At 36.3% G+C, this 18,041-nt stretch overlaps 1 protein-coding gene across 1 annotated transcript in view; it reads right to left on the bottom strand.

Moving 5' to 3' along the window:
• LOC122814297 overlaps positions 1-18,041 on the bottom strand; it is a 780,122-nt gene that overhangs the window by 289,675 nt on the left and 472,406 nt on the right. Inside the window, exons 51-52 of the mRNA XM_044086885.1 lie at positions 10,479-10,739; positions 6,402-6,662 (exon numbers count right to left, since the gene is read on the bottom strand). Of these exons, the coding sequence (XP_043942820.1) occupies positions 6,402-6,662; positions 10,479-10,739 (522 nt within the window). The remainder of the gene's footprint in view (positions 1-6,401; positions 6,663-10,478; positions 10,740-18,041) is intronic.

Genomic DNA, 18,041 nt, shown 5'->3' with positions numbered 1-18,041 from the left:
TGAGTGAGAGTAATACGGACAAGGGATTGACCAGTGGATGGGTATAATGTAATCTGGGGTCTTATTAATGAGTGGGTGTGATGAGGAGAGGGGGCTTGACCAGTGGATGGGTATAATGTAATTTGGGGTCTTATTAATGAGTGGGTGTGATGAGGAGAGGGGGATTGACCAGTGGATGGTTATAATGTAATTTTGGGTCTTGCTCATGAGTGAGTGTAATGGGGACTAGGGAAATGACCAGGGGTCTATGTTACATCATCGAACACTTAAAAAAAGTGAACAATGATTTATCAAACTCATGTAAGCAAAAGCGTATAATCCCGAATGCTTAGAACAGTGATTTTTTTCCAAGGGAAAAAAAAATCGCTGTTCCACAAAAAAAAAAAAAAAAAAAATTGTAAACATTACATAAAGTGGGGGGCTTTGCCCCCACACCCCCCTACTTAAATATGCCAACTCTGAGATCACACTACAGTCACAAAGATGGCAAAGTAACAAAAGTGACCAAGTGATTTTTTTCCCAGGGAAAGAATTCTCTTATATGCCGTTTCGCTATCTTGCCTTTTCCTGCTTTCAAGTTCAATCAAGATGCATTTGAAATAATGCGTCTTTGATCATTTAATAGGAACCCATTTCCAGTGGATGGGTATAATTGTAATTTGGGGTCTTGTTCATGAGTGGCAGTAAGGGTGACAGGGGGATTACCAGTGTATGGGTATAACGTAATTTGGGGTCTTGTTCATAAGTGAGTATAATGGGGAGAGAGGGGTTGACCAGTGGATGGGTATAATGTAATTTGGGGTCTTGTTAATGAGTGAGTATAATGGGGAGAGGGGGTTGACCAGTGGATGGGTGTAATGTAATTTGGAGTCTTAAAAGGAAAACCACAAGTAATAGTGAAGCACTGTGTCACACAAAAAAGACTTTAATCCACTGGTTTAGCGCTTTCAGCCCCAAAATTAGGCCTTCATCAGACAAACTGTTAAAAAACTGTCCCATTTTTATAGCATCATCAGTACACATCAAACCAATCAGATCTCAGTTTTCTTAAAACTTAATATAAATATATATATATATATATATATATATATATATATATATATATATGTGTGTGTGTGTGTGTGTGTGTGTGTGTGTGTGTGTGTGTGTGTGTGTGTGTGTAAAATACATCCTAAATAATGCATTCATTTTTAACAAGTATATAAGTCTTTTTTGTGTGACACAGTGCTTCACCATTACTTGTGGTTTTCCTTTTAATTTTACAAAAGTTACACAAGGTGTGAGACAAGTCTGCAGTTTTTTTCTTGAATTTAATTTGGAGTCTTGTTAATGAGTGAGTATAATGGGGAGAAAGAGGTTAACCAGTGGATGGGTATAATGGTGGCAACACTGCAGATACTGTAGCAGAAAGGAGAGATGAACCATAATATGAATGTTTCTTTTAAAAGACCAGTCTGCTTCCCCATTTAAACCCATAGTCATGAGTTTTGGATAGTAACTAAAAAGCTGAGATTAGGAGTGTAAACTGTGGAAATGAACAAGGGACTGACACTCGGGACAGTGTGGTGACCCCTTGAAAAAGGGAGTTGATTCCCAAATTACCCATATTTTTACCTTCTTTCTCTCTCTCTCTCTCTCTCTCTCCCTACTTTGGTCTATGTTCATGGGTGATTTGGGATTATTAACTAGTTCCAGCTAAGCTCTTCAAATGGTTTTGCTCATGTTGAAAATGTAGTCATTGTAGGTTTTTCTCATGCTTCATGGTGTGATATCATGAGACATATCCAGATGACTTAAACATCTGCTGTATTAATGGGCTCCTCCAAAAACCTGTAGCTAAAATATATATAAGTATGGCCCTTAAAGCAAACAAATTGCCTCTCATTACCATTCCTGGTTATAAATCATAAGTAATAGTCATTAGTTTGTGTTTTTCGTCTTTTTCCCGGTTAGGGGTCGCCACAGTGGAACTCCAGTCCGCTAATGATTGGCAGCTGATTTTTACGTACCAGCTTGCCAGGCCTGATGCACAACCTTTAACGAAGGTATGCCCATTTACGCATGTCTCCACGCAGAAGACACTCTAGCCGAGAATCGAACTGGACAGCGTCTTACTGTGAGGCGACAACTACCGCAGCACCACCACCGCGGATCTAAGTAATAGTCATTAGTAACGTGTTTTATTTCAGTCTTGTGGATGCTGCTGCTTTTTCTGTGTTTTGTAAATTCAGGAATCCAGTAATGACACAAATGTTTTCTAACCTCATTAAACCAAAATGCACCCATTCAGTATGTGCTGCTGTTAGCTGTAGGAGCTTGATGGTATGAGGTTCCTGTGTCGGAGACTGAAACCTCACCTGCAGTCACTGTGTGGAATTTGTGTAATGCTCCCCCCATCTGTGTGGGTTTTCCATGAGTATTCTTGTTTTCTCTCACCACCCAACTAGTTGGTTGTCTGCCCTAAAATATCTCCCGCCCTCTCTCATTTTATATATATATATATATATACATTTTACACCTATTTGTGTGTGTTTTGTGTGTATATATACATATCTATATCTATATATATATATATATATATATATATATATATATATATATATATATATATATATATATGGGTCTACCTGACAAGGTCGACAAGCCACAACATCGATAACCAGTTTACCGACCACACACACAGTTTAAATAACCCGACATTTCAAATAACCAACAAATCGTGCGTCGACAGTATGCGTACAGATAATTAACAAATAGACACATACTGACAAGCTAAAATGGTAGTGTTAATGAGCGTGCTATCTGCTTAGCACCAAAGAGAATATGGAGAGTGTTGAAGTGAGTTGCCCGGGAGTACTAGGAAGCATATATCACACTGTAGAGTCTCAAAAGGGGAAATCAATGTTAGTTGTGGACAACTACCTCTACTACCTTGAGCATAAAAGGGACTGTAAACGATATTGGTGCTGTAAATACAAACTTACTGAGAGCTGTAAGGGTAGAGCTGTGACCGTTTGGTTACCTGAAGGCGATAGACTTGAAAGATCAGTTGCGCATTGCCATGCTGCAGAGCCTGGAGAATTACAGCGATATGTTGTTTGCAGTGACCTAAAAGCTCGAGCTACTATGGGTAGAGACACACCGGCTCTCATAGTTGACGATGCTTTAGCGTCAACCTCCTTAGCTACGATTCATTGTCTCCCCCAAAGAGCAGCTCTAGTACAGCAGGTGAACCGCGTTAGACGCGTAAAGTGTGGATTGAGTAAAAGGTTTGCACTAACACTTCATAAAATAGATGTCAACAAATTTAAACTTAAAAATGGTGCATTCTTGAGTAAATGTTTGTCAGACAAGGGAACTGACACAACAGTTATAGTGTTTAGCACTGCAGATAATTTACGTGATTTAAGCCAGGCTACTTTATGGCTAATGGATGGGACATTCTTCTGTAAAGGTGTTACAATACGGCAATTGTACAGCGTACATGCACTTGTGAAATATGGGAAGTATGTGAAATCTGTACCTCTGGTTTATGCGTTCATGTCTAAGAAATCACTAAAAGCACATAATTATCTATGGCATGGTATATTCTTTCTACTGACATCACATGGTTTAGAAATGCAAGTTAAATTTCTGTTATGTGATTTCGAAATCGCTACTATAAAGAGTATCAGACTAAACTTTCCCGATGTCCGTTCTAAAGGTTGTCTCTTTCACTTTGGACAGAACATGTGGCGAAAGGTGCAATCCCTAGGTTTGGCATCTACATATAATACTTCACAGGAACTGCAACTTGCTGTAAAATCATTGGTAGCCCTAGCCTTCCTACCTGAAGAGAAAGTAAAGGTAACATTTGAAGAACTCAGAGCGATATTTCCAAAAGAAGGAAAGGATATTGTGCAATACTTCTCACAGTGGTACATGTATGGGAAGAGGCGTAAGTTTAACACTAGATTCACATCTGCAATTAGATTTCCGCCATTGTTCCCAATTTCATTTTGGAATGTGTTTGCATTGAATGAACTATCTTTGCCTCGTACGCAAAACAAAGTGGAGGCGTGGCATAGAAGGTTAAAATGCTTGCTCGGTGATAGGGGGACTGATTTGAGATATCTAATGCACATATTAGCTCGTGAACAAGACCGGGTAGATGAGCTAAGAGTGTGAATGTCTACAGGGTATGTTCCATCACCGAAAAAGAGGAAAACATTACTTAAGCAGAGACAGTTTGAAACAGTAATCGTAAGTATGGAAAATTATTCTAACATAGAGTTTGTGCAGGCTATTGCAAGGCTTATGAAGATGTAAACAGTGGATCTGAGTACGTTTGCATTATGTTTGGACTAAACTACGGAGATGTGACTAGCTTAAAAGTATCTTTTACTGTAGTGCATGTTTAAGTTGTATAGTCACATAACAACATTTCATTAAAAGATAGTGTGTTACGTGAGTATTATATGTTGGAATTAATAAATATGTGCACTTCAGTTGCTATTATACTGTTACGGCACTTATGAGTTGGATTTGTCGGTTATTTCAAATGTCGGTTATTTCAACTGTCGGTTAAGTGGCTTGTCGGTGTTTTCGTGTCGGTAAACTGGTTGTCGATGTTGTGGCTTGTCGACCTATTACAGACATGTATATTCCACAGCAGGGCTAGCCACCCAGCAGTGTAAACCTTGGCTATAGATGATTGTCACTGTTGAAGTGACACCCTGACCTCATGTGCAAAAATGTGGGAAAAAGGGATTGTGGACAGATGAATGGATATGCATATATTTCTACTGTGTTCACCCTTTCCCCTGTGGTCTGGATCATGGCTGGAAGGGGTTAAAGAAGGATTGGTTCACTCAATTGGTCATTTATTATTTATTAAGAACTACTGATCTCTCTTTCTGATCATACATTTTTTAAAGAAACAGAAAGCCATTTTTATGAGTTGCTTCACATGATATCAAGGTGTGTTTAGAAAGAACTAAAAATACTCCTTGGGTGCAAGTTTCACTCATTTATGCCATGTGAACAAATCATAACTGCTGCATTCATGCATTATTTCTTGCTATTTTGTAGTACTTTGGTCAGCAGTTGCCTTTAATGACAAAGTTGGACCCAATTTGTGAGACAAGTGTCATGCAAAACAGTCAGTAATATAGAAAATTATAATTTAGAGAGTTATAATTGCTAGGGGCTGTTTGTGCTTGAGTCAATATAAACAATATAGTGGCATTGAGAGAGTTACTTCTCAGAGACAGTGTGTACAGCTGTTGTGCATTCCCCAACCCAGCAACTGTAGTTTTGCATGTTTTGTGGATTACATGGAGATAAAAATAATACAAATAATAATGGAAAAAAAATATATTCTTTGTTTGTATGTGGTATTGTGGAAGTTATAGGACTACATGTACTGTTTGTGGATATGGATGCGCAGTTTTTATGGCACTGCTGTAGAGTAGTTGTGATAATCATAAGTGCACACTACATTTGTAGTCACTTAAACATATTATAAGGATCTTGTCATGCATGGCCCAGTGTATTGTGATAATCATAAGTGCACACTACGTTTGTTGTCACAAACATATTACAAGGATCTTGTCATGCATGGCCCAGTGTACAGTGACAGCTGATGGTGTACTTCTAAAAACAGGGGCATGAGAGCAGGTATGGAGGAAGTCAGACAAGAAAGACATGCAGAGAAATTAGATTAGCATCTTTTAGAGTGCCATCAGCATTGGGAGGGAAAACTTTAGTGGTACAAAAAAAAAAACATTCAGAACATTACGCATTACGTTGCACATGGCATGCAGTTCTATTCTCAATGGTTAATGGATGATACAAGTGAGCCATTGTTCAAATCTCAGAAAAGAAAGTTTGGTCCAGTACACTGATCATGATGATTTTACATGTCATCATAAGCTGTGTTTAAGTTCATTCTTTTGAGCTTTGGAGTAATCACATATTATTTCTTTGTTTGCAAAAATATGCATTATTTCCTTTTGCGTAGTAAGGTAACAAAAAAATCCGGAAATGTATCTGAGATTTTAACAATAGGTCCTCGCAAACAAAACTATATCTGTAGAAGTAAAGCAGTCAAAGACATTGTCAATAAATATGCAAACCCATAAAGATGACATGTATATAGTAAGCATTCCATTTGTAAAAATTCCTTAAGTATTTCCAAAATAATCACTCTAGTTTATCATTGATAAGTAAGCAGGTTGCAGATGCCCACTACCCATAGCCAAACAGTGTGTGTGTGTGTGTCTGTGTGTGTGTGTGTGTGTGTGTGTGTGTGTGTGTGTGTGTGTGTGTGTGTGTGTGTGTGTGTGTGTGTGTCTGTGTGTGTGTGTGTGCGTGTGTGTGCATATATTTCAGTTTAACATTCTACTTAATGTAATACTTACCTGTATTCACTGTTGCAGAGTCACTGCTATAACTACTGCAATTATAATTGGTTCCTTTAACTGTTATGGTATATGTGTGTCCACAAAGCAAGTCAGATAGGTCACATGATGTTTCCTGCGTTTCACAGGTGGCAGAAAATCCACTAGTACCCTCAGCGATTGCAGTGTATAAATCTGTGCCTTCACCATGCTCCCACGAGACAGACACAAGCCCAGTCTCACAGATCTTTGATGTTGCCGTATGATATGCACTACAAGGCACTGCAAAAGGTAAATGGAAAAGAAATGTGAATGGACCAGGCATGTGCTACATATCAAAGTTTACGCAGAACAAATCATGGCATACCTCTCAGTCTGTTAGCTCAAAAACTGTCATTTATTGATAAAGTTACTATAATAACAGGTTTTGCATTAGCATGCATTTTCTGGTGGATGTGAAGTCTGGAACTCAGATGTTTATCATTACTTAATGACTGGAATCCTGAAGAGTAACTACAAATTATATGAAGAACAGACCACAAATATGAGGCAAAATTAGGGACATTTTGTGAAATCAGGGACACCTGAGAGTTATGCATCATGATGATGTATTCTATCTTTCTTTCCTGTCACACCTCCAACATTTGCTGTCTCCCCGAGGAAAAATTCTCTGGCGTCTACTTGGGGTATAAAATATGTAAGTAAACATTTCCAAGCAAAAATCCTAAATCTTCTAGATTTTGTTGCATATTTGGGAGACATACATATATCCTCGCATTGTTTCTTTGTGAATTGCTTATCCAATCTCTCTTCCCAATCCTTTCTAACCTCCTCTGATTCATTTGTATAGTTATCATGCAATATTTTCTATGTTCTAGTAATTATTCCTTTTTTAATGGCAGCTTCTGTTCTAGATTCTACTAAAAACTGTACCAGTGCTGATCATTCATTTTTGAACTCGCTATTTTTGTCTCTTTGCCTATGCTCTGATATCAATCCTTGATAGGGAAGGCAATCTCTAACCTACAGTCCAAATAAATTCTTGGCATCTCCCCATTCTATCATCTTTCCCTCTCTAGCTATTTGCTCCCAATACCTTGGTTCATTTGCCAGTTTTCTCCAATAAATTCCGGCCCCCTATTGTCTATATCCCTAATTACAGTCATTCCTATCGGCAGAATCTCCTTTCTCCATTCCCATGTTGGCTTAGTTCTTAGGATACTTTCTGATACTTTATAGATATAATATTCTGTATGATTGTTGTTATTCTCCTTAAATGTCTGCATCCAAAATCCCAGTCTCTCCTTGTTTCTTGAGCTTCCCCCATTTCATCACTACCCCTTTCCACTTTAAATTATAGTTTTCTGCTTGTGCTATGTAGAAGATCCCTAACTGTTTGACTCTGAAATACCCTTTCAAATTGGGTAAGACCAATCTGCCCTGTTCTACTGGAAGAATCAGATTATGGTCACTAAGGGGGTTCTGGGTGGAGAAAAAGCTGCCCAGAGAGATGGGTGTAGTGCAGTCACCAAGCTTTGTTTTTGCAGATTCCAGATACCTTTGAGTCAACATGTCATCACAATAAACAAAACATGCTGGAGGGATAGGTTCCTGGCCCAGAGACTCCCCAGACTCTGGAATAGACTGCCCATACATGTCAAGCAGAGCACCTCTTTGGCCCTCTTTAAAAGGAACCTTGATGATTGGATGGGAGGAAGGAAATTCACCCCATGGATCACGTCAGTCGCCCTGCTAGACAGGGGTCCAGGGAAGTAAATAGTGTGGGAAGAAATAGCCAGGGAATTATTATAGCTAGGCTTGTATAGGCCCTAGGGCCGATAGCCTAGTACCAACCTATGAACCTATGTTTATGAGTCATTAAACAGATCATTTCTTGAATGCATACTCCAATGTTTTTATGTATTTTCGTTTATTACACAACCATTAACAAACTAAATTAGTTATGAAACATTTACTTAATTCACTTAATGTATTTATTTATTTTTAGATTTTGTAAACGGGTAAGTAGACTACTCCAAGGACCATTTTCACGCACAACTTGAGCCCAGTCATGACAACTAATATTCTTAAACAGACCTATAACAGAGGTAGCAGCACAGAAAACAGAGAATGCAAAATATACAATTCCAGTGATAGATAACTGCAATATATGGTAAAGTAGGGATACTATGAATGAAGTATTTGTGCAAATGATTAGGATTGCTCATTATACAGAAAACATTAAATACTGATTCGTAACGTGGTGTTGAACTAATTCGCAGGAGTTAAACAGTAAAAAAAAAAATATACCAATGTTGAGTACTGCTTTTCTGTATCACACACAGTGGAAATGCTAGTACTGCAGGTAAGGCAAAGAGGGAGGCATAACAGTATAGCGGAGGTGACCTAATCAGATAGTCTTTGCATACTAGATCCTAAGTCAGCTGGAACTGTCTTGCTGCTAAAGTTATGATAGCATTAAATCTGAAAGCCTTTAAAGAAAAACTGGAGAAGTTTTGCAGTCAAAAATACTAGTGTATGATTGATTTTAGGGGCTGTTTTGGGTTTCAGCTATACTGTTGCTTTTAGGGGCTGTTTTGGGTTTCAACCATATTGTCCCTTAAACAATTGATGGAATGGTTTATTGACTGATAATTTTCTAACTAGACAAGCCAGCAACTCAAGATGTTTCTTTTTAGAAATTCAAACTGCAGTAGGCAGAAATGACTTGCTTGAAGCCTCTAGTACAAACAAGAGTTGCTGGAATTCAAGCCAAGGTACTTTATGACCAAATAGCTCAACCTCTGTGTTGTCAAGAGGCACACTGCATCCCCAAACAGCCAGATTCTGAAAAGTGTTTTATATTAGCTCAGCCCAGGAAGATTTTACTTAAATCCACATGGCTTTTTTGCAAATTTGAGTGTGGCTCTGTGAAGCAATTAGCATGCTTTATTAAATGTTTGCCTTCCATAGCCATTTGTTTACTTGCTGTGCTCTCTCTCGTATGTATCTCCTTACACCTTTCCCTCCATTTTTTCTTTTCGTTTTTACTCTGTGCTTTTTCTTCTTAGTGCCACTGAACATGGACTGCATCCCCAAAAGTCCTCTATCTTACTTGGGCAAAAATGTCCCTCATACCCCCTCATACTGTGCCTATTCCTGGTGACGGGAAGGGGGAACCTAGGGCTAGCCTACTATGTTTTACCCCTTGTTACCACCCATTCATTTTTCTTACTCCTTTCCCTAAAAGAACTTGTACAGACAGAATTGTTTTTAAGGCACCAGTAAATTTTACATTTCCTGGGAGAGCTGGCTCATGAGGCCCTATACCCATACTAGGTTGTCTTACAGGTTCATAAGCAAGTACTAGGGCTAGCTGCCCTTGTGGGCCATTTTAAACCTAAACAATTTCCCTTTTAAAGGTGACAAACCCTCTACCTTGTTTGTGGGAGGTATACACCTTAATTACTTTACTGTGCCAAACACCAACCACATCTTCGTTTGTTTTCATTTGCTAACTGTTCTCTAATTATACAGATTTCTGTATCCCTTCCTGCTCTAGTGAATATCAGTGGAATGGATAAGTGGAATAACCCCCAAGGAGGACAACTACTGTTATCTTCATGAATTTCAGATATGCTTGTGGTAATACTGAAACTTGCAGTGAAATTTTGTGCATATAATCCCAGATCATAGGCATTTAAGGGGAGGACCAGAGTAAAAGTGTGTCTCTGCAGCTTTGCCAGTCCTTGTATTACTCCTGATTACAGCCATGTTGTTCTGGGTTTCTAAATGTAACTGCTGTACACTTACCTCTACAAGTTATGTTACATTCCTCAGAAAATTGCCCTGAATATAGAGGTTGGAAATCTGACCTTTTAATAGGAATGGGATACAATACATGTGTGTGTGTGTGTGTGTGTGTGGGGGGGGTGCATACTGCACCTGCACTGCATACTCAGTCATAACAATCCTACTTCCTAGTATAATCCAGAGTAAAGATTAGCAGTAAAAAAGTTATGAAATCTAACATTATGATATCAGCAAAACTGACCTGATTGTTAGCATCAGTAATTTAACAGACAAGTGCAACTGTACCTGATAGAATATTGATGGGTAAACTCTGTGAGCTGTTGCATAGGTTGGCAATAGCTGCTACTGTTACATTGTATTGCTTTCCACAATTCAGTTCACTAAGCTGACAAGAAGTATTGCCCGAGTCACAGAATACAATATGTCCATCACTGTCCACTGCTGTCACGGAGTATGATTCTGCCCCTTGGCTTGGTTGCCATGATACATCTCCATCATTGCTGTCACAGATCACTGATGCTTGCAAACCATCGGGAACACATGGCACTATTGAGTCAAAAGAAAGAAAAATCAGCTGAAGATGATATTTTTAATTATAAGTTAGCTGCAGAAATTCTGAGATTAATTCTTTCTTACTAATATTATTAAGGCATTTCTTCTAGTGGTAAAAAGGTGAACCAGAAATATTCCAACAACAGAGCAGACACAGCACCCCATTTGGATTTTTTGCACACTTTCTCATCCTTGCATCTGACCATCAGCTGCCACCAGTGCCTCTCATCATCCACCAGGTCCTACGCCACCCCTAGACTTCATCTGTCTCATACTCTGGGCTGGTGAGTAGATTGAGTAATACTGGGGTATTGTTATACTTCTAACAAAGGGCACATTTTAACTTAAGCCTTAACTTCCATTTGTATGTACCTGTAAATATCAAGTGGGTGGCTTGCCAGTGGGGATGACATGACTCAGTTAATGTCTCCCACTTATCCTCAGTTAGGGTAACACCCCCTTATGTGTCCCCAGCCGCCACTAGGTATCTAATGTGAGTAGCATCCAGGCTTGTGCCCTACCCTCAGGATAGACACTGTCAATCATCACCTGCAGTGAGATGTCTTTGCTGTTAATGAAACCTGGGTCTCCTGGGCTGTAGTTAGGGCATTATGCCCACTATACCATGGTGCAGTTGCACCAGCCTTCAGAAATGTATGGCTGTCTAAATCATTACACTTTACTTCAGGGACTCAGTTTTCTAATGCAGTCCTGTAAAGCAGTGGCTTAACAGCTAGAACACTTGTCTATGGTTCTAATCCTACCCCAGATGCTTGGATTAATTTTCCAGTACTGACATTGTAGTGCAGCATAAGGAGGTGGTGGCGGTGCTGTACCCCTGAGTCTACTGCCCTTTTGATAAGATGTTAATCAGAAGACCAATCTGCACCTGAGTTGGTGGTAGTTGATTAGATGTAAAAGGTTCCATGACACTTATTGAAGAGTAAAACATAATTTGGTTATACCTTTCATTATTTATACTTCTTTACACTATTTACATATTCATATTCATAACATTTATCTCAACATTTATTTGCATGTTTTTAAATATATAACATACACAGAAAAAAAAACAATTATTCTCAGATTCATCATTTTAAGGAATTCATTGTTAGGTCGCAAAGTGGAAATGCTCAGCACGTACGGCAATGCAGGGCCAAACCAAATGAGGATACATTAACAAATGGCCAGCATATGGGTGAAACCAAAAAGTCACAAATACCACACATAAAGTTAAATTAAGCCATAAAAATGGCTAGAATAATTTTATTGTCCATACCGGTTTCGGCAAAATAGCCTTCATTCCACTGATTTTTTTTTATGTATGGAAAATGTAAAAGAAGAAAATATGGAGGGGAAATGAGAAGAGAGTTTGCATTCAGGAAGAGAGGTCAGTAGAGAGGATTGACACTTAATTTTTGTGAAGTTTTAGCTAGTAGGAAATCTGATTCTGTGGATTAAGGATTATTTGTACATAAACAGAGGAAAGTATTGAATAGAGAAAAGAGTAAAAATAAGAAAATTAAAATTTAAAAATATTTCCACTAAACTTAAAAAGATGATAAAGCAAGAATTTTAGAGTTGTTGTCTTTCGGCTTTACCCGGTTAGGGGTTGCCACAGTGGAACTCCGGTCCGCTAATGATTGGCAGTAGATTTTCACGAATGCTGAGGTGCCAGTTCAATGTTCAACCTTCAACGAAGGCATGCCCATTTACGAATGTCTTTCGAACGCCCACCCAACCGCGGGGAGGACATGCAGACTCCACACAGAAGGCACTCCCCGCACACCAGCTGAGAATCGAACGGGAGAACCTTTTGCTGTGAGGCAACAACACTACCGTTGCACCACCGCAGCAAGAATATTAGAGTACTTTCAGTAAATTCAAAACAATATTATTAACATTGTAAGAAGGATAGAGAAACTGGAATGGTGTGTTAAATGTGATGTGGATTTTATTATGTTAGATGATGTAAGATTCCTGACAAGGGAAAAAAAACTGCAAGCAGAAAACTTAAATGCTGTTCTGGAGTGATTGTGTTATGTAAAAAAAAAAAAAAAAAAATAAAACAGTGAAAACACTAGATGTAATGGTTAGGCCAGGAAAGTTGCCTGTTGTGGATGTCCGGTGGAGACAACATTTTTATATAATTATAGCAGGGCATGCATATACAACTAGCAAAAAAAGAGATAATGTGTTTAATCAAATATTAGGTTATGTATAGAACAAATGTCAATGGACTTATAGAAGGAGGACACGTGGATCTGAACCTGATTATTTTGCATTATCAGAAGGCTTGGTGGTAGCAGATGGTGATACAGTTGTGATTGCTTTTTCAGATCATTTAGCAATATGACTGGAGGTGAATGAAGAAAGGGAGTATATTAAAACAGGAAATGGAATAAAAAGAATAAATGAGAAATTATGGGGCATATCTGGATAGTGGGAAGTATTACAGTTATGGGAAGGATAATATAACCATGAAGGAGTTCTATGAAAACTGATCTGAGTGGTGGATTTTATTTAAAAGGAAGTATAAAAGTGTTTTTCAGTGGCAAGATGATGTAGTAAACCAAGAAAAAGTGAAATATGGAAACATTTATAGAAATAAATTAGCAAATTTAGAGAATAATAAAGAGTGCATTATGATATGGAAAAATAAATGTATAAAAGAAATTTAGAAAAAATTATGGCATTTATTTTTAGTCAGATATATGATTTACAAGGGAGAAGGGAGGAGATCTCTGCAGATTTGGGTGAAATCCTAAATGAAGATATTATAATGATGAGAGAAATGAAAAATGTAAAAGGAGATGCAGAAAAAACAGAATAGCAAATTGTAGTATGGCTTATAGAAAACATATATGAGAGCATAACGATACAAAATAAGACAGAGAGAGATAATGGAATGGAATGAAATTTCCAGAACAAGTCAAGGAAGAATTTGAAAATAAATTATTATTAGTGAATTGAATGAAGTATTTAAGAAAGTAACGTTTGATTCAGTATCAGGCCCAGATGGTATAGAGTATAGAATGTACAATAAATTAATGGCCTGGCAAAGAGGGTATCTTTATACATGTACTGAATGAATGGCTTCAGGATGCTTTTGTTTATAAAGCATTATGTAGTGGGATATTAAACTTTATATGGAAAAAAATATGAGAAGAATGCAATAAAAATGGAGATCCATCATACTAAATAACATAGATTCTAAAATACTTATGTGAAAATTACAGAGCAGAATGGCAAGAAGGATGAGGGATATTATAGAAGAAAGTATATATGGTATACAAGGGAAGGGATGTCAAGAATGGTTATTAGTTGTGAAATGAAATTGTGGATGATCTTATAAGTAAAAGGGAGAATGTGAAATTTCTGGTAGGTGATATTTGCAAGGCATTTGATATCACAGGACATGATGCTTTGTGGAATGTTATGGAGAGAAATTGAAAAGGTAATAGAATTAGGACAGTGTGTATGCCAGCATATTAGAATAATAGGGTAAGACTGGTAGTGACTGGGTGGCTGAGTAAGGAAATATGCCCATAAGTATAATATTATCTGCATTAGTGATGAATCTGATAGAAAGTGAAGTAGCTTATAAAATGAAGGATGCTAGATATGTGATACAAAAGGAGGTGGTGATACCAGTAGTTTTGACAAACACAGATGGTATAGTTGCAGTTGTCAAAAACAAAATATGGATGTGGGAATTGTTGTTTTGTCTGAATGGATGTTTAAAGGAAACAGGAATGCAATGAAAATTGGGTATGTGTATTTTTAAATGAATGAAGTGTCTTTGTTAGGAATAAAATTTGGGAAAAATGATGTGGCTATGATGAAATGGGGAGGGCAAATAAAAGAAATGTGTTTTCTCTGGGGGACATATAGATTAGCATTCAAGAAAAAAGTTTATCTGTATGAATTTTGTATTAATGGGAAAAAAGTGTATATGTCAGATGTTTATATTATCCCAGTAAAATATAAAATTATGCAACTGGTGTTTTCTTTGGTGTGTGGATCAAGATTAAATACTATGCAAAGAGGTTTGTTTTGTATATGAGGGAAGATTAAGGGGAATTGGAGTTACTAGATCCAGCTGTATATTCTGCTTCTTTAAACTTGTATGGAGTATTAAAGTGTTTAAATGAAGAGAATGAAAATGTATTAGTAAGACTGATTAAATATACAGAAGCGGGGGAGACTTCGACTGCAAATAACTCAACTTTAATGTGTAAAAAGAGTTGTTCACAACACCGAACGAAACACACAGATGTAGATACAACAATTCCAAAAACATGGGCAGCCTTCTAATATATGCGTTTTCGTCCAAATGGACTTCATCAGATTCCATTTAAAACTAAAACATACATGGAATCTGATGAAGTCCATTTTACTGATTAAATATAAGTATAAAGAATTCTAGGAGACGATAAGAATAAGAAAAAGAGACAAAGAATATGTGAATGAAGAATTAAAAATTATCAAGAAAAATACTAACATGGAAAATAAAATTTGATAATATAGAGAAAGATAAAAGGACATGGTATAACAATATGATGAAACAATATTATTATGTGAATCCATGGAAAAACTTACCAGAAGAAGGGAATAAACCCATTAAAATAAGGAAATGGTGGTATACCAAGATAGCACATTGTCAGGATTTCCTATGGAGACTGGTAATAAATCAGTTACCAGTAAATAGGACTGTGCCATATAAAAAGAAAGTTGAAAGAGTGTGTTATTTTGTGGGGAGGAAGCGATAACACTGCATTTTTTTAAATATAAAAGAGTGGTGGAACTCTGGAAAAAGTTGTGTGCAGAAAATATTTTGAGAATATTAATGACAAACAATATAGATATTAATATGATTATGTATGGATAGTATAAGAATAATATGAAAGAATATATGAGAAGGGTAGATAAGAATTTATTTTATTTAATTTGAGTTACTTGGAATGAAGGATTGAATTAAATTTTATTTAATGGGAAATGGATTGTATGTCAACTAACATGTTTTTATAATGACTGAAGATTTATCAATCTGACAAATTTTGAATATAGATGGTCCAACTTACATACATATACAAGATATGACAGATTTTTAATTGTTAAATTGATTAGTAACTGTCACAATAATATATGTTATGATAAGTATTGGTAACTATGTAACAGAGATATTTCTTGAAAATTGGACATGTTGCAAGGTAAGGTGTTGATAGACACGTATTTGTTTAATTTCAATGTGAGTTAAGCAATTTAGAGATGTGAGAAAATAAAGGCATGTTCATAATATGGTAAGCAGTTAATACAATTATATAAAGAAGAGGACTTTCTTGAAGATGAGACTGTTTTTACAAATTAAAACGATAATAGATGGCTGTTATAGCTCATTTTCTAGGGTTAATTTGATAGAGAAAGGATTATTGGGGAGATTAAATTAAGTCCTGTGATAATATTAATGTTTAAAATTGAAATTAATACACTTCTTAAGAATATAGTTAACTACCAAATAGGGTCAATAACACATTTGTAGCATCTGAAACATTTACCAGTGGTTTAGCAAATGTAAGGAGGAAATTTGGAGATATACAGATATATTATGAAAATGGAAGTTCAGCATATAAAGAAAGGTTGCCTTATGTTTATGTTTAGGCAGATATAGGTTGTTTTATATGTACTTATTCCTATAAAATAGAAGAGTACTTTGAAAGGTAAGTTAAGATTCGTGGGCATGTTAAAAGTTGTTAAAGATTCTGGTGTATGTATTTATAAATATGTATATTTAAAGGAAATAGTCTTTAAGAAAAACACATTTCTTTAGTGTGGTCAAGCTAAACAGTGAAATTAATTTTCTTTAAACTGATTATGTTAGATTAAATGACTCTCTTGGGTTCTGTCGTGAGGGGATCACCATAATAATAATAATATAAACAAATATTGCTTTAACTGGATGGTTGGCGATAAAAAAAGAAAGGAATGAATTTTGACAATAATTAAATTTGTAATTTCCAAATTGCTTTATGATGGAATGATGCATGAGGTCTAATGTAAATAGCCTTTAATATAACTACCCTTCTTTACAGTAAACACAGAGACTGGCTGATTAATGAAAGACTAGATTTATTTGATCAATCTAAAAGAAGGAGTAGAGACATGATAGGCTGGCAGGATGAACACAATATTTCTCAGAAAGGTGATCAGTAATATGAACTAACATGTTGGCATGTTAGCATTCAGAGATCTCAAAAATCATTTACTTTATTAACAGAAATGGGCAAAAGCACTTTAAAATAAAAGTTTTGTGGTGAGGATTAGTTGTGATAACATGCCTTTACTTAACACAACTACCTGTGCATATTACTTGGTAGCCACACATTTACAATGTTTTTTTTTTGTAGATGTATATCTGTCTATATATATATATATATATACACACACACACACACACACACACACACACACACACACACACACACACACACATATATATATATATATATATATATATATATATATATATATATATATATCTATTATTTATCAGGCTGTGGATGGTATTTCATTACTGAAAATAAGCAGAAATTCCTTAAGATTCCAAGAGCAGGATAAGTTATTTCTTACACTTAGTTCACTGAACTGCACTTATAATTGTGCTATACAGTTAATATACTACATTTTGCACTGTTATAAAGCTTTTTTTACTGTTTCATTGCATTTATGTACTGTTTTATACTGTTTTAACTGTATTTTTCATTGTTAGATACTGTTTCATTATTCTATTTATTTATTTTTTATTTATTTAACATTTGTTGACCGGACTAGTCTAGCTGGATATATGTCCATTTTCAGTAGAGGCCCGGGGAGAAAAGCTCCAAAAGAACAGACAAAATTTAAAAACAAACTACAGTTACAAGGCATTTAACTTCAGTAACAGATACATTAAAGTTTAGATAAGATAAAAATACAGATAAAATACCACATCCCTTATTTTCAGGGTTTTTTTTTTTCCATAGACATAGTAGCAAGAAGGAAGAGGAAAATTCTAGAATAGGGTCTTAGTAAGGAGTTGGGAAAGAGACGAGTAATAGAGGAGAATATAAAGAGGAAAAGGAGAGAGAAGTAAAGTGAAGTGAACTTCAAGCAGAGCAGGAAGCAGGTGGAGTATCTATTAAGTCCAGCTGGGTAAACTAAGTCCAACTTTCATGTAAAGTGACCTTTAGAATATGAAGAATATAAGGTGGAATAGCTAAGGAAAAGTAACATGGTGATGTAACAGGAGGAGAGTTT

The sequence above is a fragment of the Protopterus annectens genome, chromosome 10.part0 (genome assembly GCF_019279795.1).
Source record: "Protopterus annectens isolate FY-2018-M chromosome 10.part0, PAN1.0, whole genome shotgun sequence".
Classification (NCBI taxonomy): domain Eukaryota; kingdom Metazoa; phylum Chordata; order Ceratodontiformes; family Protopteridae; genus Protopterus; species Protopterus annectens.
Note: the sequence above shows the minus strand (reverse complement) of the source record. Positions and strands in the feature narration are given on the sequence as shown.